This window comes from Polypterus senegalus, chromosome 3, assembly GCF_016835505.1.
Source record: "Polypterus senegalus isolate Bchr_013 chromosome 3, ASM1683550v1, whole genome shotgun sequence".
Taxonomy (NCBI): domain Eukaryota; kingdom Metazoa; phylum Chordata; class Cladistia; order Polypteriformes; family Polypteridae; genus Polypterus; species Polypterus senegalus.
Genome location: NC_053156.1, coordinates 247,285,782 through 247,310,768, shown reverse-complemented (window position 1 = coordinate 247,310,768; position 24,987 = coordinate 247,285,782). Strand labels below are relative to the sequence as shown.

The 24,987-nt window shown below is 36.2% G+C and overlaps 1 protein-coding gene across 1 annotated transcript in view; it reads right to left on the bottom strand.

The window, feature by feature from the left end:
* Nucleotides 1–24,987, bottom strand: part of adam17b (ADAM metallopeptidase domain 17b) — a 79,535-nt gene that overhangs the window by 45,492 nt on the left and 9,056 nt on the right. Inside the window, exons 2-5 of the mRNA XM_039748884.1 lie at nucleotides 13,863–13,995; nucleotides 4,418–4,551; nucleotides 1,933–2,021; nucleotides 1,187–1,349 (exon numbers count right to left, since the gene is read on the bottom strand). Coding sequence (XP_039604818.1) covers nucleotides 1,187–1,349; nucleotides 1,933–2,021; nucleotides 4,418–4,551; nucleotides 13,863–13,995 — 519 coding nt within the window. The remainder of the gene's footprint in view (nucleotides 1–1,186; nucleotides 1,350–1,932; nucleotides 2,022–4,417; nucleotides 4,552–13,862; nucleotides 13,996–24,987) is intronic.

Sequence of the window (24,987 nt, the reverse complement as noted above, 5' to 3'; positions counted from 1 at the left end):
AAATTTGAATACTGGATTCAAAAACTTTGTAGAGAAATACAGAATTATTACCCATTCATCAAAAATATTTTGCCAATGAAATAATCTTGAATAAATCTTTCCTAACAGTATGCACAGTGAGAAAAATGAAATTTGCAACACTAAAACCATGTTATGGTATGCATAATGCAAATCAGTAAAAGGTTAAAGGCTTAACATAATATTCATAAAAACAGTCCAGTTATGGTACAAGGTGGGGTGGCCTTGTCTACGAGGTGTCTGAGGAAAAATAAATCCATAAATGACATGCAAGTTATGCCATATGAAATGACTGCTATTTGCACTTTCTTCAGCATAGATTGATACAAGTGCACTTCTGTAGTAGGTAACTTCTGACTTCTGTACACTGCCATAGATGACCTATAATTTACTTGAGACCTATGAATTCAGAGTTGTATTAAAATACTCTGGAGATTAAAGTGTGACACTTCCGCTGTAAGCACTGAAGCTGAGAAAGAATCTGGTTGAATGATGAGCATCTTAAACTTTACAGAAAATTTATTAAACCATGGATTAAAATGGACAATTTGTTACAGAATAAAAAAAGCAACTATCAGATTGCATACAGAACTGAAGCAAAGTGACCTGAAACCAGCAGTTTATGAAAGATAGCCAGACTCCTGTAATGGAAAATGAGCAAACATTCCTCAAAGAAGATGCAAAACCCTGAAAAGCTACTAAAGTACAAGAAATATATGGTTGCTGTCAAGGCTGCTGAAGGATGTACTGCTACAAATTACAAGATTTGCAGTTTTTGTGAAACATTTTTTACTACATAACTAATGAAACTTAGTTTTGTATTTACATACATTATACTATGTATCATTATTAAACATTGCAGTTCATGTAACAGATTTTTTAGGTTTATCAAACACATGGTTCACATATTTTAAAAAAAAAAAAGGGACTGTATAAGGAAAAAAAGTTTTACCAGTTTTTTTTTTTTGTTTTGACTACTTTACATTTTGCCTGTCTAAACCACTTCCACTATAGTTTTGTTCATGAGGTGATAATTCATATTCATGGCAGTATTGACAATATATATTTTATCATGCTCTCTAAACCTTAAATTGAATTCAACTTTTTGATAGAGCAACTGTTAATAAAAAATTAAATTAGAATTACTTAAAATTACTCCAGTACAAACCTTTTTTTTCTTCTTGAGCAGTTCCCAAGTCCAAATTAATTTCATCCTGTTTAATATAACCGCAGACACTGGGAGAATGGAAGCGACCAAAATCTTTGATGTCAGCCGATTTGTAGGCTAATATTCTATCATCAGATGTTGAGTTAACAAATCTCCAAATAGGCTGAAAAAACAAACATTACTTAAAATTGTTATTGTATCATTTTGGAACAAATAAAAATACAGTACTAGAATATGTAGAACTAATTTATTGTTGCAGTAAAATATAGTATACATCTACATTCTCAATTAACTATACTGAAAAAATAACTAATGTTACAACTACTGGTAAATATGCAGATTAATATGCATTGTCTTAAAACTCACAAATGTAACTAGTATCTAAATAAAAGAAATCGGGGCTAAGTAAAAGTTCAGCATCTTAGCCAATAACATCTACTGTAATACTTTATATATCAGTCATATTGCTAGTGACCTGCTAAAAAGAAAAAGCTTTAAATGAACAATGACATTTAAAAAGACATTTCAGAGAATAAAAAAAAAAAATCAAATTTGAAAGAAAAAACCCATGCAGTGACTGTAAAATGAAATAAAATTACACAGTTTGTAAACTCATCTATTAGTTTTGAAAACTGATCAAGATGCCCCCAAAGAGAAAAAATAAATTATTTTAAACCAAAAGTCACACAAAAACAAAAAAATATGAATATGGGAACAGTGAATGAAAGACAGAAAAATTGTCATACCTCCATGTTATATTCCCCTTCATCTGTAATAATGTGCGCCATAAAATCCTTATCATCAATATGTGCTTGAACTCTGGAACCTTCTTCTCCTTTTAATGAGAAAAATATATTTTCAAACAAAACACTAACATTAAACAAGAGACAGTTGTATTTATAGCTACATATGTAGTTGTAACAGCTCACAGTCAGGCAGTGGGCAGAGACAATGATTGATAAACCAAACAGTTACAAGTAACAATCCTAACAATGTGATTCTCAGCAAATAGGCCTGCTGAAGCTCCAGAAATGTATCATTTAACAGCTAAATAAATAACTGATTGCCTACCCTTTTTTAAAAAAATTCAGTCAAGTTCTGATTTAAAAGCACTTACTAAATACCAAATGAAAGCAGAATTAAATATTTTAAAGAGTGATTAAAACACATTAACAAAGCTTAGACACTTCTTAACTAACATGTAAATATTAAACAGCAATGTTTCCACTCCACTCCTCTATTTTCTGTAATTTCTTTTATCCAGTTTAATGTTTGTGAGCATTTTATTTCCTTTTTGTGTAGTATGCACATAGGACCAAATATGAAAAAGAGGTCAGCAGAGAATGATAGACTAACTTTATGGCTGAAATGGTACTGTTGCCTCCAAACAATCAATGAAAATAAAACAAACATTTCAAAATAATGCTGTAAATATTCTTTCAGGCTGCAAATTCAAAAACCCCATCCTAAATGTTTTCAGTAAATAACTTAATTACCTTTCATAGACAGAAATAGAAATGCAAATGTCGTAATATATTGCTATCCAAGTTTTGCAAATAATCTTTGATTCCTTTTTCATACATACAGTATAAACTGTAATACATTAATAAACAAAATGTATTTTTGGCTCACTAAGTAATAAATTAGATGATAAAGAACAACCAAAACTTTTTTTCTGAATAAATTTACATGAAGAAAATAATGATTTTTTAAAAAAAAAAAAATTCTGCTTCTGCAAAATAAATGGTTGAAAAAGTTTCTTTTCAAACAGGAACAAATCTTAAGACAGTGGCACAATGCACAATATCTAGTCAGAGCAGATGCCAAACTTAACCTTCTTGATTTTGTCACCTTGAGGATGTCAGATTACAATAATAGCAGAGAATGAGAAATTACAGGACTCCTTGATGACTTTTTAGCACAATTTCACATTTTCAAAGTAAAGCAAGCTTGCCACATTCTAACAGCCAGTAACATGCTGCCCGTTAGCGCCAGTACAATGGATTTCCAGGTATGGGAATTTCAGATGCAAGATTTTTAATTTTCCTTACTTTTATTACTTATTGAGCAAAAAAAAATCTTAAAATGACAGTGAAGCAATATTAATGTACTTTAAATCTTAAAATGATAACCATGGGTATGTACAGTATGTTGACCTTAAGCCATTTCTGATAAGGTCATAGCACCTCATAGAGTTGGAAAAGACATAATGACGGCATGTAAACCCACCACAAACTCATGACTGATCCCTTAGCAGACATCTCTCTTTGCTAAAGGACTGCTTAAAGTATCACCTCCCCTGCCCTGCAGCTGTACTCCCTAAGACGATACAGCTGTGAGGAGTATTTAAAATGCTGGGAATTACAAACAACAGCTTATAACTCTTAACTAAATGGACGGCTGCTGATCTAGGGGCTTACTTGTGACAAGGTGCATATTACAAGGCTGTTTAATCACCACTGGTTGCACTCAGTTATATGTGCACACAAATGTACATGTCTGAAAATGGTGACAAAGTATATACATGGTACTGCACTATGTTTCCACATTTGGTACTATTTATTAATCTGCGTCAAAACTATCTACTTTCTTTTGTAAGTAAATAAAGCTGGAAGGAAACATTAAAATTAACTGAAATTTAAATGAAATGAAAAATTCTGTGGTGTTACACGCTTGTTTGTATCTATGGAACTGCTGCAAGTCAAGAAGGTCATAACCAGCCCAATTAAAATATCCTCATATATCATAAGAGACCACTGCTGTAAATTCTCCCCCCTATTCCTTCAGTTAATATGGATTTTTTACCATTACTCCATCCAATCTTAATTAATTCAAAATCCAAAACAAAAACAACCTGGCACATTGCAACGATGATTTACTTTTTTTTTTGTTTAAATCAAAAATGATTCTAAAAAGTGTTTAATTAAATTCAGGTTTGTCAAGGGATGTGATCTATTGCAGCAACACCAGGCTCGACACATTAAACAGCCCTGGACAGGAATTGACTGTCACAAGTCAAACTCATATAATTTTAAATTGCCAATAAATATAAAGTATAATTCTTGAGGCATGTTAAAGGAACATTCATACAAATACAGGAAGACCATGCAAACGCAGATAACTGGATACAGGAGTCAAACTGAGGTGCAAGGCAGCATCACTAATTCCTATGCAAGAATTAATCTAAGGCAGATTTATTTTTCAAAGACTAGTAAATAGCTGTGTACTTACCAACTACATGCCCTATTAAAAAATCCTGCCACTTAACGGGATAATCTTTCTCTTTGCCATCTTTTCCCACAATAGTAGCTTTAAATGTTTCAGAAAAGTGATCTCTGGATGATGTTAAGTACAGCTTGAAGTGTCTAAAAAAGGAATATATTAAAACAGACTTATTCAAAAACTAAAATATGTTTACTAGACATTAAGCCCGTTACAATAACGGGCGCTAGAACAGTAGTGCATAAACATTAGTAGGAACAGTCTATATTAAATGGCAAGGACTTTGACCTCATTCTGTTTCTTCTTAATTTTTTTTTTTGTCAAAAGTATTTTTGCAAGAAGCCTAAAGTAAAACAATAATAAAAACGTATGACAATACAGTAAGTATAATTAATATTGCCTTAGAGTAAACCTTTGCAACAATCTGTAATACACAATATCTGAAGAAGATATTTAGGAAAAATTTTCTATTTTTTTACCTCATGAAATTTTTATATAAAATTTCATTATAGACAACATTTCTTGTAAATATTCTGTCTGAGTTTGGCAAGAGTTTGCCTTGTTCAGGACCATGTACAACCTTGACAACAACATCTGGATAACTTCTAACTCTTGATAATGCAACATATAACCGACCGTGGCTGAATACTGGTTCTGGCAAGTAAATGCCAACTTTTTGTAAGGTTTGCTCTTCTGCGTCTCTCTCTTTTAGTGTTTTTCTGACGCTCATTTTCTTTTTCTTCAATCGATCTATTTGTTCGTATTTTTTTTTGTCTTTCAGCCTTTCATTTGTTGATGTTTACTTGTTGAGCTGACCGTTCTTCCAGGAGATGTTACTTATACGTATAGGATTTGATTGTCTGTGTCTTTTGTCCTACTTGACGTGTCCTTTTTTTGTTTGGGTGGCATGTTGACTTTAATTTTCTGTCACAACAGTGGGCAATCAGCAGAGTGTCCCCAGCAACTGATGTAATGTGTGGCGTGCAGTTGATAATCGTGACTGTGTCGTCTCCCCAACAAGTACTGTGCAGTTCCCCAGCAAGTATTTTAATCTGTCCTGGCGTGTAGCTGATTATTGAATGTGTGGCGTCTCCCCGGCAACGGATTTTAAGTGCGCGGCCACGACTACCTAATCAGCACTCTCCCAGCAATTATGTCTTTTATTTGCTTATCAAGCGCTGTCGCGGCAAGGCCATTCACTGTTTGCCTAGCTTCGAGTGTGTGTGCGACCAAGGTGTCTGGCGCATGGGTGGTGCACGGTGCGATGTGCGTCGTGGCCCCGCACATGCACACTTCACCAGAAAACACACACACGGACACCTGGATGCACACAGGGCTTTTATTAAAGAGGATCATGCGCTGCCGCCCCAGCTTCCAGTGTGTGTGCTTTATTTGCTTATTATGCACTGCCGCGGATAGGCCATTCACTGTTTGCCCAGCTTCGTGTGTGTATGCGACCAAAGTGCCGTGCGTATGGGCGGGACACGGTGCGATGTGCCGGCCCCGCACATGCGCACTTCACCAGAAGACACACACACACGGAGACCTGGACATACACAGGGCTTTTATTAAAGAGGATTATTCTTGAAATGGCTATAAAGCACATGAAAAACTTGGAATTAAGGTTTACTGCTTTACTTTGATTATTTCAAAATATTGTTATATAAAATAAATGTATAAAAAAGTATACATATACCTTTGCAAACCTTTTTATTTGTTGTGTTATACAGTTATATTATTTTGGAAGTTGACCGAGAGAGACCAGCAGAGAAAGCACTGCCTTTGTGAGCACAAACAACTGTTGTATAACTATGTTTAGAGTTTACGAAGAATTACATATTTTTCATTATTATTATGTTTGTATCTTTGTAATTCAAGTTCAAATTTATTGCCACGTGTGCAACTAAATTCTTAACTGCATACTTGCAACAGGATGAAAACTGCTCCTGAATTCAATGGGGTGTTCAATGTTAATGGATCTATACCATTTTCCAAAACAGAGGGGGAAGAAATGAACAGTATGGGATGGCTGAGGTCATTAAAATTACTGTTTGCCTCTCTAACACAGTGTGTGATATACTGTATATATATTTATACATACTAAATGGAAGGAAGCTGCTTACCACTAAAATTAAGAGTTAGATTTACCACCCACTGCAACAGTCTCTGGTTTTATCTGAATAAATGCCATATCAGTAATGAAGTCAGAGAAGACAGACATCACTACGACCCTGTAAAGGTTGGTGACCATAGATGGAGATATTTGTGTTTTCATTTCATCTTGATGATAGTGAAGATGTGTTGTGCTCATTTCACATCATCATTCATTGTGACTCCAAAAACGTTTAAGCTATCCGACTTCATTCGATGCATCTCCTTCGATGCATATGGCAATTTGATCTTCCTGTTTCCTGAAGTCTATGACCAGCTCCTTGATTGTGCTGACACTAAGGGAGGGATCATTGCTCTGGCAAAACTGTGTCTAAAGGCAATGTTTTCTTTATATGCAGTCTAAATATTATAATAGACAGATAGACACACACACACTTTATTAAACCCCAAGGGGAAATTCAAAAGTCCACATAAAAGAAAGTGGTAGGGGTGACCAGAGAGATGGAGAAAAAGGTAGAAAGATAAAGAAGCTAAAGACGTACACAGAGCTGTTGGAAAGGCTGCGACTCACGGTGGAACCTAACTACATATAATTCAAGCAAGACTGAGTACGTTTTCATTGTCAGCAAGTGTTTCAGTCCTTGCAGTCCTTTTCTTTACTTTCCAATGAAAAGTATTTTTTTACTCTGCATTAGCTCATTCTTATTTAAACAAAAAAAGTCACAATAAAATAACAAGAACTCTCCCTTAGTAAAGTAGACTAGTAATTTAATAAATAACCTATTTTGTAAAAAGCATATACTTTAACAAAATATTCTTATTGTTGCCTGTAGCTGCAGCAAGTGTAAGGGTACCATACACAGGGTTATTTATACATTTAAAAAGGGCAACTGCCCATAAGGGGCAGCAACATTATTTACTGCACACAGCTTCAATAATGTCTACATCCAGAAAAAATGAATGTTTGTCATAGCTTTATAAATGTATAGGTGTAAAACATAATGAGAATCATACAAAGTGAAAACATTTATTCTAGAAAGAGTAAACACCAAAGTGTTGTCATAACTGGATAATTGTATATCTGCCGTAAGATCAAATTTCACTACAGTATTTGAGTATAATTCAAATGTTACAATGTCTTTAAAAATCTTATTTAACACTTGAATGTAAAAGAACAGTTATTTGATTTGTACCTCATGCTAATGTCACCATTGAGTTACTCCAGTATTAAACAAAGTTAAGTATTTCATAGGTCTGTTCTTTTATGAATCACTTCAAGGATAAGGCTTTCTCTTTTTGATTCTGCCTTTTTATGATTAGTTTGTACCAGCATTAGTGAAACAGACAGTCCGTTTCCTTCTACCTTATGAAAATACACCTCTTCACATAGGGCGGCACGGTGGCGCAGTGGTAGCACTGCTGCCTCACAGTAAGGAGACCTGGGTTCGCTTCCCAAGTCCTCCCTGCGTGAAGTTTGCATGTTCTCCCCGTGTCTGCATGGGTTTCCTCTGGGTGTTCCGGTTTCCTCCCACAGTCCAAAGACGTGCAGGTACATTTGCGATCCTAAATTGTCCCTAGTGTGTGCGCTCTGTAGTGGACTGGCGGCCTACCCAGGATTTGTTCCTGTGTTGGCTGGGATTGGCTCCAGCAGACCCATTACCCTGTGTTAGGATATAGTGGGTTGGACGATGACTGACTGACTGACCTCTTCACATAATATTCTGGAACAAATTTTTTTTACCCCATTACTCTCCTTCTTGATCCACCGTAGTACTAAGGAGGTTGTGCAGAATTGATTTTTTTTAAATACCTCTACTGCACTCTAAACATTTTGTCTTGCTCCTTTTCACTCTTTACCACCTCCTAGAAATTTTAAACACCCATTAAAACAAGCAAATAACAACTGGTTTCCTTTCTCATTAAAGCCAATGAAAAATAATATATTTCTGAATATATGTTTAGGATTTTCACTGCTTTAAAACTCACCATTTCCAAACACTTTTGCCATTTCAGCAATGCTCATTTCAGCTAACTCAACCAATACTCAGTTTGCTGCTATTTTAGGCATACACACTGCTAAAAACAAAGTGTGCATCTAAAAATTATTCAATTATTATTGCAGCGTCTGTAAAAAAGAAAATAGAGCCAGTTTAGCTTAGCCCCATTTGTTTTTTTTTTTTCTTTTTTTGGAGTGGTAATTTTACCTAGCTATGGTCTCAGCTATAGCTTTTACCCCTTAGGTTTCACTTTAAAATTTTGTTCTGTACCATTTGATACCTTACTTTCCTGAGAAACACCCAAACAAATTTTATGCATACCAGTTTTCATTAAGTTGGCTTGAATCAAGCTATACTACATAATGATGAGCAAACACTCAAATATAAAATGCAGTATTTACAGCTGTTTAATTTGTGGAACATGTACTGTAAAGACCCACAGTACTTCTGTTTATAAAGACAGATGGAAAGAGCCATTGATTTTGCTCACCTTTCTGAGCAAAAGCAGCATAGATGGGGAAAAAGAAATGTATTAATGTGTATATTTAATGTGTTTGAGTGATCACAAGCAACTTTGCCTTATTTTCTTTTATGCATTACACATACTGTAATTTAAGGCAGCAAGAAATATGCCCTATTCCACTTTCTCCTGGATTATGTCACTCTGTGTGTGGATAATAACACATTTACAAAAGGTATGTATTTTCAGTTGTCAAAATTTTTTAAAAGCTTTGGTTTTCATATGCCTTTTTAAAACACGGTGTATGAGTCATAAACACTTCATGCTTTAAGAGGCCACAGCAAGCAAAAGACAATGTGAAACTTTAATAACTAACCATGGTACTACCAATTAAAGACAGGTAATAAAATAACTTTAAAATATTTGCTCTCTCTCACCTTACGTGTACTTTCAGCACTTTTTATCTATATTTCCGTGACTGAACTCTTCACTAGAGCTCCCTTTCCCAAGCGGTTTCCTGTAAAGCTGGCTTCTCAGACTCTTATTTTATTTTCAATGTGTCTTTCTCGCCTCATGTTTGGTATTATACTTTCTATCTTTGAATGCAACTCTCTTAGTATGTGCCTTTACTTCTACTCATGTGTTTCACACTTGTACGTCCCTCTTTCTTCGTATCTACAAAGCCAAACTGAACAATCAGATTGCTCTGAGAGACTGGAAGCATAGATTTTAGTGTTTAATTATATAGTAGACAATTAAAGATGAATAGATTATTGGCATCCTTACCATTGTAATATAGCTCATTCACGAAAATATGTATAGAATGCTGATTTCAACCAACTTTTAAATACAGTGGATTCAGAAAGTATTCAGACCTCTTCACTTTCTACACAATTTATTATGTTGTTGAATTATTCAGACCCTTAATTCAGTACTTTGCAGAAGCTCCTTTGACAGCAATTACAGCTCTGACTCTTATTGGATATGTCTCTAAAAGCTTTGCACACCCAGATATGGGCAGTTTATCTCATTCTTCCAGGCAGATCCTCTCAAGCCCCATTAGAATGGACAATAAGCATCTGTAAACCAACATCTTCAGGTGTCTCCATGCGTGTTCTATGGGGTCTAAGTCAACATACTTGTTCCAAAGACATGCCATCAATGTTTTGGCTGTACGCTTCAGGCCATTGTGCTGAAAGTTGAAATGTGCACTCTGGAGTAGGTTTTCGTTGAAGGACCCTTCTGTATTTGGCTGACTTCATCCTTTTACTCAATTCTGACCAATCTCCCTGTCCAAAATGCTGCCACCAACATATTTCGCCGTATGGATGGTATTAGGCAAGTGATGAGCGGTGACTGGCGTTTGCCAGAAACAGTACTTGGAGTTCTGTCCAAAGGGTTCAATTTTTATCTCATCAGACCAGAGAAAATTTTTTCTCATGCTCTTAAGGCTTGTTTATACTTGAAGCATCCGCATTGCCACACGTGTCCAGACCTGGGGCAAAGATGAAAAGTTTGTGCAGGCAAAATGGAAATATCTGTTATCGATATGTAAAGACAAAAAAAAAAAACTTTGGGGGAAAAAGCCAAGGGATTGTGCTCCCGCACCATGTCACACACTGAACACTTGAATTATAAACATATCAGGGTGCACATCCATTGTACACGAGCTTGTCTGTACCTGTCTGCATTGCCCTTTAGAGTCTTTTAAACTGATATGTGCATTTTACTCAAGAGTGGCTTGCATTCTACCGCTATACCATAAATGCCTAATTGATGGAGAGCTGCTGAAAGGGTTGTCCTTCAACAGGTTCTCTTATCTCAGCTGAGGACTCTGAAGCTCTGTTGAATGGCCCTAGTGTTCAGTGGTCACCTCCCTGGCGAAGACCCTTCTTACCCAGTGGCTAGGTGGTCATCTCTAGAACGATTCCTGGTGGTTAAAAAACTTCCATTTCACAATTATTGAGGCCACTGTGCTCCTGGAAAGATTTAAAGCTATAGAAATAGTTTTATATGGAGGCCTTGATATACGCCTTACCAAAGAACTAGAGAATTCTTTGGACTTCATAGCTTGTCTTTTGAACTGTTATACAGTGTGAAAGTACTGTGCTGATGCAGGGCTGTGGAGTCGGAGTCGAGGAGTAGGAGACAATTTTGGGTACCTGGAGTCGGAGTCGGCAAAAAGTTAACCGACTCCGACTAAATTTAAATGGGAATTAAAAAAGTAAGTTGAAATGTCACAATTCACAAACAGTCATAATGAACTACTTCTCTGCTGTAAGAATAAAGCCCAATGCATGCAGTGCATAATGTTACCACAAAACGAACATGTCAAGTAACCATGAAGCATGCTTTTCATTGACTGTATGCGTCACTATATGGGATGTAATGCACAGGTAAGGTGCGGCACGGCTTTCCATTGTGTCATGGTTCCACTGTTACAGGGAACTGTGAACCTAGCCTAAAGCCCCCCATACATTTACAGATGCACTGCCGATTTTTCGGCCGTTAAACGAGTCATCACGCGTCAAACACCTGAAAAATCATCTGGTGTGTTCTCAGCTCCGTCGACTTCCCTTCGCTATGCGCTAGTGAAGGGGGCCGAAGGAGCCGAGAACACAGATCTCCCTACCTGTCTCCAGCAGAGGCTCGTTCTGCTGATCAGCTGGCCGGTGAGTGACACAATGCACTAAACTTCCGGCTGGCTGACAGAGGAGACAGCCACTGCAGCAGACAGAGGCATCACATTACTTTGGATGGGGGCGGTGGTCGAGATTTTCGCAAGCTGGATCTGCCCGTCCATGTGGACACCCGCAATCTCGCGCCGCCAATCAATTGTGTTTGTCTTTAATCTGGCATTATAGTAGAGTGTTGGCTTCCTAGCCAGTAGTTCTGTGGTGAAATGACATGTATGTTGCCTTCCTTTCCTTCAATGGATGTAGAAAATACATTAGCATAGTATATACATACAGAGGAGTCTGAGTCGGGGACTCGGAGTCGGAAGATTTAGAAACTGAGGAGTCGGAGCATTTATCTACCGGCTTCACAGCCCTGGTGCCAAGAAACAAATACTGACATTAATTTTTTTTTTTTATTAAATCCTTTCTTTTTGCAAAGTGTTTTGTAAAGGAAAATGTATAACTCAGAAATATTATTTCCTAAAAATATGGATCAAACTTCCATGCCGTGGAACAATTATATATATATATATATATATATATATATATATATATATATATATATATATATATATATATATATATAAAAAGAATAATGTACCATGGCAGTGGACCTTATTAATCATATGAAGAAGTTCTAACTTTTTTCTGTGCATAACACTGACCTAACTGTATTTCTATAGCCCACTTCTATAACACAAAAGATACTTTAAAAAAAAAAAAAAATATCCAAATACAGGGTAACTATGAAAGAACACAACACTAATCATTAATGTGTTCTGTGTCATGTGCAATTCTGTTACACTGTCCAAGGGATGTAAACCAATAAATCTAACCTCAGTTCCTCCTATAAAATCAAGATACAACTAAACAGATGGTGCTATCATCCAGGGATAGATCCTTCAGTTCAGTGCTTCAAGATATATCCCATACACTAAACTGGATTGAGGGGTGTTAGAAAAAGGATGCAGGCATGGATAACAAACTAGAAAACTGGGGGCACTTAATATCTTCAACACCTTTATAAAAAAAAGTGTCACAGCAAGCAATAAGCACAAAGCTGCTGTTTTACAAAGCACAATAACTGTCTTTAATTAAATGCAATGCTTTTCAAACTACACTGAAATACGGAATTTAAAATTCAAAATAGCCTTAAGGAACTACATTAACTGTACTTTGTTTAATTATAATAAGATACATAATATATATTACAAAAGGTCCTGTCACATTTTAGTCCAAATTTCAAATACATTCAAATATTTATTAAGTTTGAATATTTAAAATTGTATTGAATAGGTTGATAATTACAATCAAGAGTCACATTTCACGGTTTGGCGCTATGTAGTATCATGGGAGATCTCCCCCCCCCAAGTCAACATTAATTTTCGCACATCATTTCTACGAATAGCTTATTTTCATTTTAGCTAAATGTGACTTGTTACGACAGCCTTCTGTGAAATAAAAAACAGCATGTTCAGACTTGAAGTAAATATTTGCTTTTAGTTAGAGGAGGATGATCAGTACATGCCTCCCTAATAGAAGTTGAAGGCTGATTTACACTTCACACAGCAGCGTATTTTAGAATATCTGTGCTCACAAAAAGACATGTTAAACTGAAAAGCAGTTAAAAAAACCACTTAGTACTAGCCATCTCATTCTGCCTGTCCTGTACAGCACAGAAATATTAAGCAGGAAAAACCTTAGACATCACTCACAAGAGGTCAAACACATTATGCATAGTTTCTTAGCTCAGTGCCACAGTTGAATATGCATAATGTCATTGCTAGACACTCTTCAATTTAAGCTACTGCACTGTAAGCCTTTTGGTGCTTCAGAAATTGTAACAACTGAAGAAAGTAACCATGAAAGCACCCACCCCAAATGATAAGACTCATTTTTTCTTAACAAGCACTATGGAATACATTCAAAAAACACTTCCTTTTTGAATATATTTTTATTATAACAATTTCCACATTATATTTTTAAATGAGGTAAAAATAAATGTATTCCTTAATGTATTATCAATGTGTGGGAGCGAGGTCCTTTTCATTCAATAGCATACTCTATTACAATTATCCATATTTACAAATTCCATTATCAGCACTAATACTATTGCTTTCTCTTTGTATAAATAAATATAATATTAAAACACCTTAATATTCCCCAAGAAAACACATCTAAAAACACTAACATCCAAAATCAGTTACCTGCCCAGAGTTGTAAAGCTTATCAAACGTTCAACGTGTGTTTGCGATTCCAAATCCCTTTTCTTCAAAGAGTGTTGGCGGATACTTGACAGTGTGAAGATATCATAGTCTGATAAAACTGCATTAAGAGTCTCTAGAAAAGATAAAACAAAACAAATGTTTAAACAGTCACAGAATATTAAACAATAACTTTGCAAAATACTGATAGATTATGAAATTAAACTATTTTTTTCAGTAATACAGTAGAGGGAACATTTCATAGATTAAAGACAGAATGGTTTTGTTTTCTTGTACCTTACGGATTTCCTCTAGACTATTTGAATGCCATTATATATTAAATTAAGTAGTAAAAAGAACTGCCACAATATAATGTACAAATATAATACAGACAGGAACTTCTCAGACAGGAAATTATCATACACAAAGAACAGTTTTTACTTTTTTACCATCATAGTGAAAATGAGTAACTGTTGAAATTTTTTAAATTAAAGGATAGCAGTCAAAAGGTAAGACAAGAGGGAAGAGGGCCTTCAGTCCGCAACTGAATATAAATTCAGACAGCCTTATGGACTTTTTTATTTTATCTCTCTCTCTACTCTGATATACATTCAGTATAAGTACTATAAAAAGAAAGTAAAAAACTCTACTCTATCTACTACCTTCACAGCTCAACAGAGATTCCGGTAATTGCAGTTTCTCATCAACTGCCAGTATTCAGTTATCTGCTGTAGCAGCATTGGTGGTGATTGTTTCCATATTTCCAAGTGTTACAATCGAGTTATTTAAAGCAAGATATGTATGCATATTAACCCTATTCCAGCAGGTCATTTTTACTGTACTGCTAATAAAATTGAATTCAATCCAAAATGCGAGCAACCTCATTGGCACAGTGTGGACAGAAAAACAAAAGTTTCACTTGCAATTCCAGTATCCTTCCAAAGACTCCGTAATAAACACTGTAAATAATTTTTTGGGAGGCATGGTGGCATTGTGGATATCATTTCTTACAGATGGATACTGTGTGGTAGGTTTGAAACTGGAATCCAGGTGTTGTCTTTGTGGAATTTGCATCTTGATTCTAAGATCTTCCTGTAATGGTCTGATGCCCAGTCTAGGGCTGTTTTTGGTTCTCTGCCGAGTCCTGCTGGTATATGCACCATCCAACCCTAAACTGGGATCTGAGAACGTAAATTTTTATTTAATAATGTTTATAAAAATTAAACCAGTGCCAACTATCATCACTCCTGCAAAATTCTAGGAGTAACCTACAACAGGCACTTCCTCTGATTACCTCAGGAAAAATACTCTCTATTTCTTTTTGCCTAATTCAAGCATTCTGCTGTAGTCTTGCAAAATTGTTAAAACAGCAATAAAAAACAGATAAGGAAGAGTATTTAACTTTTCATTATTATTAGCTAACCAAACAGACTTGATGGAACAAGCGGTCAAACTTACGTTATTGTATTTTGCAATACTTAAATTTTCCCTTATTCTCAACAACAATATGCCACTATTTTCTATAAATACATCTACACAGGAATCCTCTCTTTAAATTAAACTAGTCCATTCAGTGTGAGAGAGCAGCATTATTCTTCCTCATCATTGTCTGAAATTTTGAACTTTGACAAAACATGAAGACAATGCTTATGAACTGAACTTGAAACCAATGGACAGAATTACACAGATGTACAAAAAGTAAGCAATTATAATACTAATGTTTCATACAAATAAAGTAAGTCAAACAGAACAAAGGTTCTGTAGAGATAAAAGTGTATATCACTAATACTTCAGCATTCAAAATATGTCTCTAATATTAACTAGAAAGAGAAATATTACCAAGAGAATGTTTACATGATCATATCAAAAAGCTCCAAGAATCCAAAACAGCAAATACAGCAGCCATTAAGTAGAATATAAAAGGAACATGAGGGAATGCTAGCTGGTTTGTGCTTGGTGTTATTATTACAGGTCAAGTCTGTCAGCTACAGATGGGCGCACACATTGTCATTTAGTGGTAAGCAACATAAGAAAGGATTGGTTTTCAAACATTTGGATCAGAAGTTACAGGTGGGTCACAATTTAGTTGGTACTTTAATGCAGATCATTGCATCTTTCATATAAAATTATTTTAATATGATACAAAATTAACCACAGTGGTGTATATTCTTGCAATATGTCATTGCAAATCTAGCATATCAAATTATTAAAACCTTTTAGAACAGTGAATGCAACCAAAATCCAACTACTGCTGCGTAGGTGAGTGATCCAACTTATGGAAGTTCAAACTGGTTAAAGGAAACAAAAATCATATTGCCACTTAAAATCATCAGGCCAAAGACAAATGTCGTTAAGTACTGCAATCCCTCCTCGATCAAGGTTATGCTCCAGAACCCCCGTGATAGGTGAAAATCCGCAAAGTAGAAACCATATGTTTGTATGGTTATTTTTATATATTTTAAGCCCTTATAAACTCTCCCACACTGTTAACATTATTGGAGCCCCCTAGACATGAAATAACATCCATTAGTCAAAAGTTTAAACTGTGCTCCATGACAAGACAGAGATGACAGTTCTTTCTTACAATTAAAAGAATGCAAACATATCTCCCTCTTCAAAGAATGCGTGTCAGGTGCATAGAATGTCAGAGAGACAGAGCGAGAGAAAAGCAAACAATCAAAAAATCAATACGTGTGCTTTTGGGCTTTTAAGTTTTTTGTCACACAAAATGTTTCTGATCATCAAACACATTTAACCATTAGTCAAATATAACACAAGTAAACACAAAATGCAGTTTTTAAATGATGGTTTTATTATTTAGGGAGAAAAAATCCAAACCTACATGGCCCTGTGTGAAAAAGTAATTGCCCCCTTGTTAAAAAATAACCTAACTGTGGTGTATCACACCTGAGTTCAATTTCCATAGCCACCCCCAGGCCTGATTACTGCCACAACTGTTTCAATCAAGAAATCACTTAAATAGGAGCTGCCTGACACAGAGAAGTAGACCAAAAGCACCTCAAAAGCTAGACATCATGCCAAGATCCAAAGAAATTCAGGAACAAATGAGAACAGAAGTAATTGAGATCTATCAGTCTGGTAAAGGTTATAAAGCCATTTCTAAAGCTTTGGGACTCCAGCGAACCACAGTGAGAGCCATTATCCACAAATGGCAAAAACATGGAACAGTGGTGAACCTTCCCAGGAGTGGCCGGCCGACCACAATTACCCCAAGAGCGCAGAGACGACTCATCCAAGAGGTCACAAAAGACCCCAGGACAACGTCTAAAGAACTGCAGGCCTCACTTGCCTCAATTAAGGTCAGTCTTCACGACTCCACCATAAGAAAGAGACTGGGCAAAAACGGCCTGCGTGGCAGATTTCCAAGACGCAAACCACTGTTAAGCAAAAAGAACATTAGGGCTTGTCTCAATTTTGCAAAGAAACATCTCAATGATTGCCAAGACTTTTGGGAAAATACCTTGTGGACTGATGAGACAAAAGTTGAACTTTTTGGAAGGCAAATGTCCCGTTTCATCTCGGTAAAAGGAACACAGCATTTCAGAAAAGAACATCATACCAACAGTAAAATATGGTGGTGGTAGTGTGATGGTCTGGGGTTGTTTTGCTGCTTCAGGACCTGGAAGGCTTGCTGTGATAGATGGAACCATGAATTCTACTGTCTACCAAAAAATCCTGAAGGAGAATGTCCGGCCATCTGTTCGTCAACTCAAGCTGAAGCGATCTTGGGTGCTGCAACAGGACAATGACCCAAAACTCACCAGCAAATCCACCTCTGAATGGCTGAAGAAAAACAAAATGAAGACTTTGGAGTGGCCTAGTCAAAGTCCTGACCTGAATCCAATTGAAATACTATGGCATGACCTTAAAAAGGCGGTTCATGCTAGAAAACCCTCAAATAAAGCTGAATTACAACAATTCTGCAAAGATGAGTGGCCAAAATTCCTCCAGAGCGCTGTAAAAGACTCATTGCAAGTTATCGCAAACGCTTGATTGCAGTTATTGCTGCTAAGGGTGGCCCAACCAGTTATTAGGTTCAGGGGGCAATTACTTTTTCACACAGGGCCATGTAGGTTTGGATTTTTTTTTCTCCCTAAATAATAAAAAGCATCATTTAAAAACTGCATTTTGTGTTTACTTGTGTTATATTTGACTAATGGTTAAATGTGTTTGATGATCAGAAACATTTTGTGTGACAAACATGCAAAAGAATAAGAAATCAGGAAGGGGGCAAATAGTTTTTCACACCACTGTATATTTAGATATGCTTACATTTAAAATCTGCAATGGAGTGAAGCACGATATAGCGAGGGATCACTGTATAACAAGAAACAGAGGACCTTATGATATAACACTAACACCACCAGATCACAAAGAAGCTGTTAGATTCCTTGTGGAACCACTATGTTACATAGTACTTTTGTAGAATGGCCTAAAAAAGTATCAACAGGTCCAGCTCTATATTTGCCAAGAAAAGGTACATTTGGATACAAGTGGTGTCCTCAAAGTCTTCTATCTTTTTTCCCCCACTCTAAAACCCTGGTCTAAAAATGTATGCCACCCATGTTGAAGAATGTTGTGAACTTCGGCGGTCACATTAAAGACATCACTTTCAACAGTCACTTTTTGAGGTTCTTGTGAATTGAAATTGGGTCAAGAACACTGCATGCTCTTTCATATAAACTTGTGGTGGTGTTGGAAGGAAAAAGTCCTAGGAAGAATGAACTAAGACACGAAATACACACATTCTTTAAAGAAAGTATCCAGAAAACACTAACATACAAAATCTATTGATAACTTATTAAAAGACAAATGGCACCAAAAACTTTCTATATAATGCTGACATTTTTGTCTCAATCCATGTCAAATCAACCAATGGCCTATGCATTTCAGACTCAAAAATTCTGGAAAAATCACCAGGTGTACGTACCCATGTTAGTCAGGAGACAACTGTAATTTTTTTTTTTGGATGCAAGGTCAACACTTTTTAAAATAGAGACAGTTTACCAAGGGGAGAGAGGGTGTCAATTTTATGCAGCCTTATTTATTCATCATATTTCACTAGTTCATAGTCCACTGAGCAAATTCAGACTTTGCATGCTAGTACATTACTTGGTACAGTATGAGACTAAATTAAAACATTTGGTCGGCTGACCCTGTATGGTCAAAGCAGCCCCTTGAGACTGACTAAAATTCAATTAGAGTTTTTGGCTTAACTATGTTTAGGCCTTAGAAACACATATTTGGAACTAACACAGACTTTTGATTTTTTTTCCTTATTCAGATAACAATATAAGCTTTCAGAAAAAGCAATAAACGGAAAAGTAAATGTACCAGGGATCGTACACCTGACTAGCACCCTAACAGCATGTGGAAATCTTTTTGTCACACTTCAAATTGGGCTTATTTTAAAACATATATATATATACTCTGAATGCACAATGTGTCAATAATGATGATCATTAAGTTTTTAATCAGTAAGTTATCAAAAATGTCAAACTTTTTTCATATCACACGACGATGTCGTAACTCATGTTGCTGAAAAGAGAATGTGATTATCCACAGCGAAAAGAGTACCTGTTACTCCAAAATACCTCTGTTACATTCCTACAGAAGATGGCAAATGCAAAGTTAGCTGGGCGCCTGGTGAAGATAGTCAATTGACTGTCCAAACACTTACCACTGAAGCAGCAGCTGAGATCCTGCCCTTCACAATCACACTCCTGAAGGATCAAATGCATCCTTCAAATGAGACCAGTCTCCTACTGGAGGCTATGTTGAGTGCATGTATGATGAAAAATGCTGCTGCAACACCAAGATGTTAACATTTCTTTATAACAGGTGTTATATTTAAGGATAAATCAAGCAGCTGATGTTCATATGTTGTGTTTAATGTGCCTTAGGTGATTTATTTTTTCCATTAATCCTATACCCAAATAAGTGATAAAAAACTTGAAGATTGTCATTATTGACAAATGGTGAATTTAACCATATTTAGAATGGAAAAAAAGAGTCACATAATAAAAGTAAGATTTGATTTTTGAGAAAGAAGGGACCATGTAGGATACAGGAAAAAAGAAAAAAAATTCAAAATGGTTGGACATTCCCACAGTGCATTAGGCTGGTCTAAAAATTAGACCCAAAAGGATTTTTCAGATTTGTAAGTCAAACCCTGATGTAGTTTCATGTTTGTTTCCCTCCTTTTGAAAAGCCATGTGCAAGGTATCTAAAAATGGAAAAAAATTTCAGCAGGCTGTATCAGTTAGAAGTATACTTTCAGAAAGCTTATGCATGGCCAAGCCAAAGACGCAAAATATATTTTTTCCCACTTTTGAAGGTCAGATCTTACCATGTGGTGTCATCTGGACCAAACATTTTGATTTCATTATATACTATACCTATAAAGGTATTAGTGTACAAAATTTGAGCCTGCTAGGTGGTTGAGTTCTTGAGATATGTGAAATTTGATGAAAAAATAAGGCCATATAAAATCAACACCAATCCGAGTAAACTGGCTGTATCTTGGAAAGTACTGATCATACATCAAAATAATTTTACAGGGGGTCTCCTTGATAACATGGGCACATCCGGTAATTTTTTCAGAATCTGTTGAGACTGGACTGCGTGGAATTCCTGAAAAACCAGTTGATTTGACATGGAAAGACTCTTAATATTAATCTCAAAAAACTCAACTTAAAACTATAAGGAATATGTGACTGGTTGTTTTTGTTTTTTGAACAAATAATTTTCTTCCAAATGGCACTAAAACTTACAGCAAACATGACTGAAATTCCCCCACCAATTGTTACTATTTTTCCCACTATGATGAAATATACAGAAGAATCTGCTGTTGCTAGTCTGACATGGCTCAATAAAACAAACCTAGGTGTGCTCATGAGAAATTCCACATATTACTTTCTGAATGCAAAGTTTAGTCTTTTACAAGAAAGGGAAGGATGAGAAATCCATTTGAGTTTAAAACAAAAGCGTCCATAATCTATTAAAAACTAGATCCAAGTGAGAAGACAGAACTAATGCAATTAACCTCTGACAGCCACAAAACTAAATAAGTCCATATTATGGATTGTCCATTGAATAGCCAGTGCTCAGCAAAATAAGTTAAAAACTGTACGCATGGCATAACACTCAGGTGCATTCAAGGTCTGTGCAGAGGCTGCAGCCTTCAATGGACTGTGTTCAGTAGGTAGGTTCTACAAACTTCTCAGACTATTTCAAGATACTACGGCCAAAGGTTACATCACCAGCATTGGGCAAAAGGTAAAAACAGGCCTGGAAAGGACTCTAATCCATTACAGGGACCATTCTTACTTTAACTCACACACACACACACACACACATATATATATATATATGTTCACACAGGGACAAACTGCAGTTGTAAATTAACAATCTAAATAAAATTTTAAAAATAGATAGCATTTGTATTTAACTCCTTATTTGCTTATGCATGTGTCTAAGTGTAGTCATTTTCATGAAATGGGACTTGCAAAGCTATTCAGGAATCACAAATGTTAGGGAAAAACACAAGTTAAAGGCAAACTTTATTAGAGCAACAGACTATTATGGACAACAGCAGATGAATGTGGTACCTTGATGATAAATTACAATGTGACCAGACTTTCAAAGTCCTGGAACACTTGTGTAGCATGTACACCCACGCATAAAGTGCAACTTCATTTATTTAATGCCTGCTTAATCTCATCAACAATACCTTATCTTTCACCTTACATCTTAATCAAAATGTGTTTGGATATGCATAAAATATAGATGATACCCTCACATTTAACTGAACTGGAATATAAATAAAAAGATCATTGACATCTGCCAAGTTTTCTGACACAGAAGTGGTACTGTACTCAAATAGTTCAATTTACATATTTTTCTGAAACTTGCTTAACGCAATCAATGGTTACAGTGGGCAAGAGTCTATCCCAGACACATCAGATACAAAGCAAGAATAAATTCTGGACATGTTGCCAATGTATTAAAGGATCTATTCATACATACAGCAACAGGGCCGATTCAGAATCACTAATTAACCTAATACATGTCTTCGGGATGCCAAAAGAAGAAAACATCTAATCAGACAAGTTTTCAAGAATACCACTGTGATCCACAGCTGATTGAGATAATAACAGTAATACTGAGAGGCAATAATTGGATTGGGGCAGTGTGAGTGTGTAATGCCACACACTGGCGCTCCATGTAGAGGGGATTTCTCTTGGAGCAGAATGCAACTTCTTCATATATCTAGTTTGGAAAAATCAATAATAAAATTAATGAATGTCCAACTAGTGGTAAGCAATAGGCTCAAGAAAAACAAACTTTTAATTAATGTAACAGTGCATCTTTGAAGTTCTTGAAGCCATACTCATCCTCATTATGTAAGGGTACAGATTCTTTTAAAGTATTAAAATTAGAAGTTTGGCATTTTTCAAGTTAAAGTAATTTCTTCACAATCATGATATACATTAACTTTCAACACTGAATTCTAATGTGAAGCACAGTTGTATACATTTAAAAAAAATCTGGCCCCTTTTCTCCTTTTATAACAGCAGTGAAGGGTAGCAGAGCTTCATGAAAAGCTTTAAAACTTACCAAAGAAGTTCATTTTTCAAACTAAAAAAGTTGAGTATTCATCTATGTCGGAAAATTACATGCATAATGAAAAACAGTGTCTGTGTTGTTTTAAGAAAAAGCACAAAGCAAAATATTGTTGTGACATTAAACCATTTTAAAAGGAGACTGTGCACATTATTATGTGTTGATGTCCATATGTGAATTGCTGTCTCTGTTCTGTAGACAACTAAGCAATAATAAACTGACAAAAGTGACTCTTATGAATGCTTATATTCTTTGTCTATAAAAAAACTTATTTCATTATTTTACAAAGATACTCCCTACTGCTGCTAGATTGATAATGTACTCATGTGTTTCAGTGAGAGAGAGCATATCGCACTGACCCCGGGGAGAGGGTGTGAGAGACAGAGGAACGGAATTGGCCACTTTACTCCATCTGCTGGCGATGGAGCCGTGAACATGGCTTTGTTTTTTGTCCACAAATGCAACCCAACTGGCTCCACCTTAATCCACTCACCAAGGATCAGAGATGACCACCAAGAGCAATGGGTGCTAGCAGCTGGAAGATACGTCTGAAGTGCTCTCAAAATACTGTGTGCGCATGTGCACCTAATGCTGCTACCACTGTTTCTTGCAGACTATCTGAAGCCACCATTTCCAGGTGGCGCTAAATTGTCATTCCTGTCTCAAAACGCCAGTGTCTGCAGGAGTTTTATATATTCTCCCCATGTATTTACAGAATAGTTGGTATCGGTGAATGTCAGCAAGTTTACTTGCTCAAAGAGGTTTTCCTAAATTCTTTTATTGCCATCTTGTCAGTATCAAAGGCTCATAATGCACTAAAAAAGCTGATAACAGGTTTGAAGAGCTTCAATTTGCTCTGTCTCACGTAGAATTGCAATATATATTGGTAAAGGAAAAGTACTAAAAAAAACAAATTTTAAAAACAATATAGTGCCAGCATTTCAGATGTTTTGGTACCATTAGTAAATATCAGCTTTCCTTTCAACTCTTTCACAATCCCCTTGGCAATTGTGTGGAAAAAAAACGTCCACTTTGTTGTTTTCAGGAAACAAAAATACATGCTTCGAAGTGATCAGAGCTACATGATTTGCTTTGATGCGATTGAGACTCCACAGGGACACTTTACTTTTTGACATAATTGAAATTTTACATCATGAAGAGGCAAACAGTGCATAGTGCAGTGCGACCGTGCAGATCACAAGAAAGGCTGGAGTAAGAGAATTTTGGAGTTACTAGTGGTGCAACAGATCAAAAAACTCACGGTTCAGATCGGATCACGGTTTTAAGTCACGGATCGGATCAATTTTCGAATCAAAAAAAAAAAGACGACAAATTTAACTCTCCATTTATTTAGTTAAGTAGTTTTTGCTCATTAAAAAACATTCAACTCAAGACTCATTCCACTCAATTATATAAATACAAATTAAGGTGCAATATAGGACACGATAACTATTTCCTTTAATGTGGACACAATAAAAAAACAACTTTAAATGTAATTTAAGGCATCATTGCTTCTTACTTTGAACTAGGCGAGAGAAATAAAAATTAGCTTATGTCCACATCATCAAAAAAGAAGAAAGAAAGCAAAGCAGACCTGATCTTATAATTTCAATTTTTTTTTCAAAAACATAAGGATGTCTACATTTTCTGGGGAAAGTGTAGATCTCTTTGCTGTAACTATGTTCCCTGTTGTTGAGAACACCCTCTCAGTAGGCACTGAGGTGCCAGTACAGGGCTTCGTATCTCCCACTCCGCTGTGATGTAATGAGCGGTCACGGTCACATAGCTTTCTGTTGCCCTGGAGGTCCACCCGTCTATAGTGAGGGCCACAGAAGATGCCTGGGATAGTTCAGCCATAACAACTTTTGACTTTTCCTGCTCATACATACTTGGGACAATATTGTCACTGAAGTGAGTGCGCGACGGAATATCATATCGTGGCTCAAGCACGTGTATCATATGTTGAAACCCCTTGTTTTGCACAACGGAATATGGCCTCATGTCTGCAGCAACAAACACCCCAATAGCTTTAGCCCGGTCTGATTGGGCAGCACAGGGCTGCTTAAATGCCGCGGATATTTTTGCTTGTTGCGCAGCCATCGTCTTGGGTCCTGTCACATCAGGGTGGTGTCGTTTTAAATGAGTGGCCATGCCCGACGTATTGCCAATCTCATAGAGCTTTTATCCACCACCCTTTTCCCATCAACATATTTAACAGGGAAGCCAAAATACTCCCACACATGACTTAAATTATGCTGGAGGTTTGTCAAGCTCCTCTGCTTGAACTGCTACCGCTGGCCATGACCACGCGTATAAAGCGGCAAACCGGACAAAAGTCAAGCGAAAATGTGTGAGAAGGGTTGAGTTAGTGCGCTAGAGAGATAGTGTGTGAGAGAAGTTTAATTGTAGTTCAGTGCACGAGAGAGGCTGAAAGAGTGCGCGACAGACACGCGCACAATACAATACAACTTTTTTTTCTCTG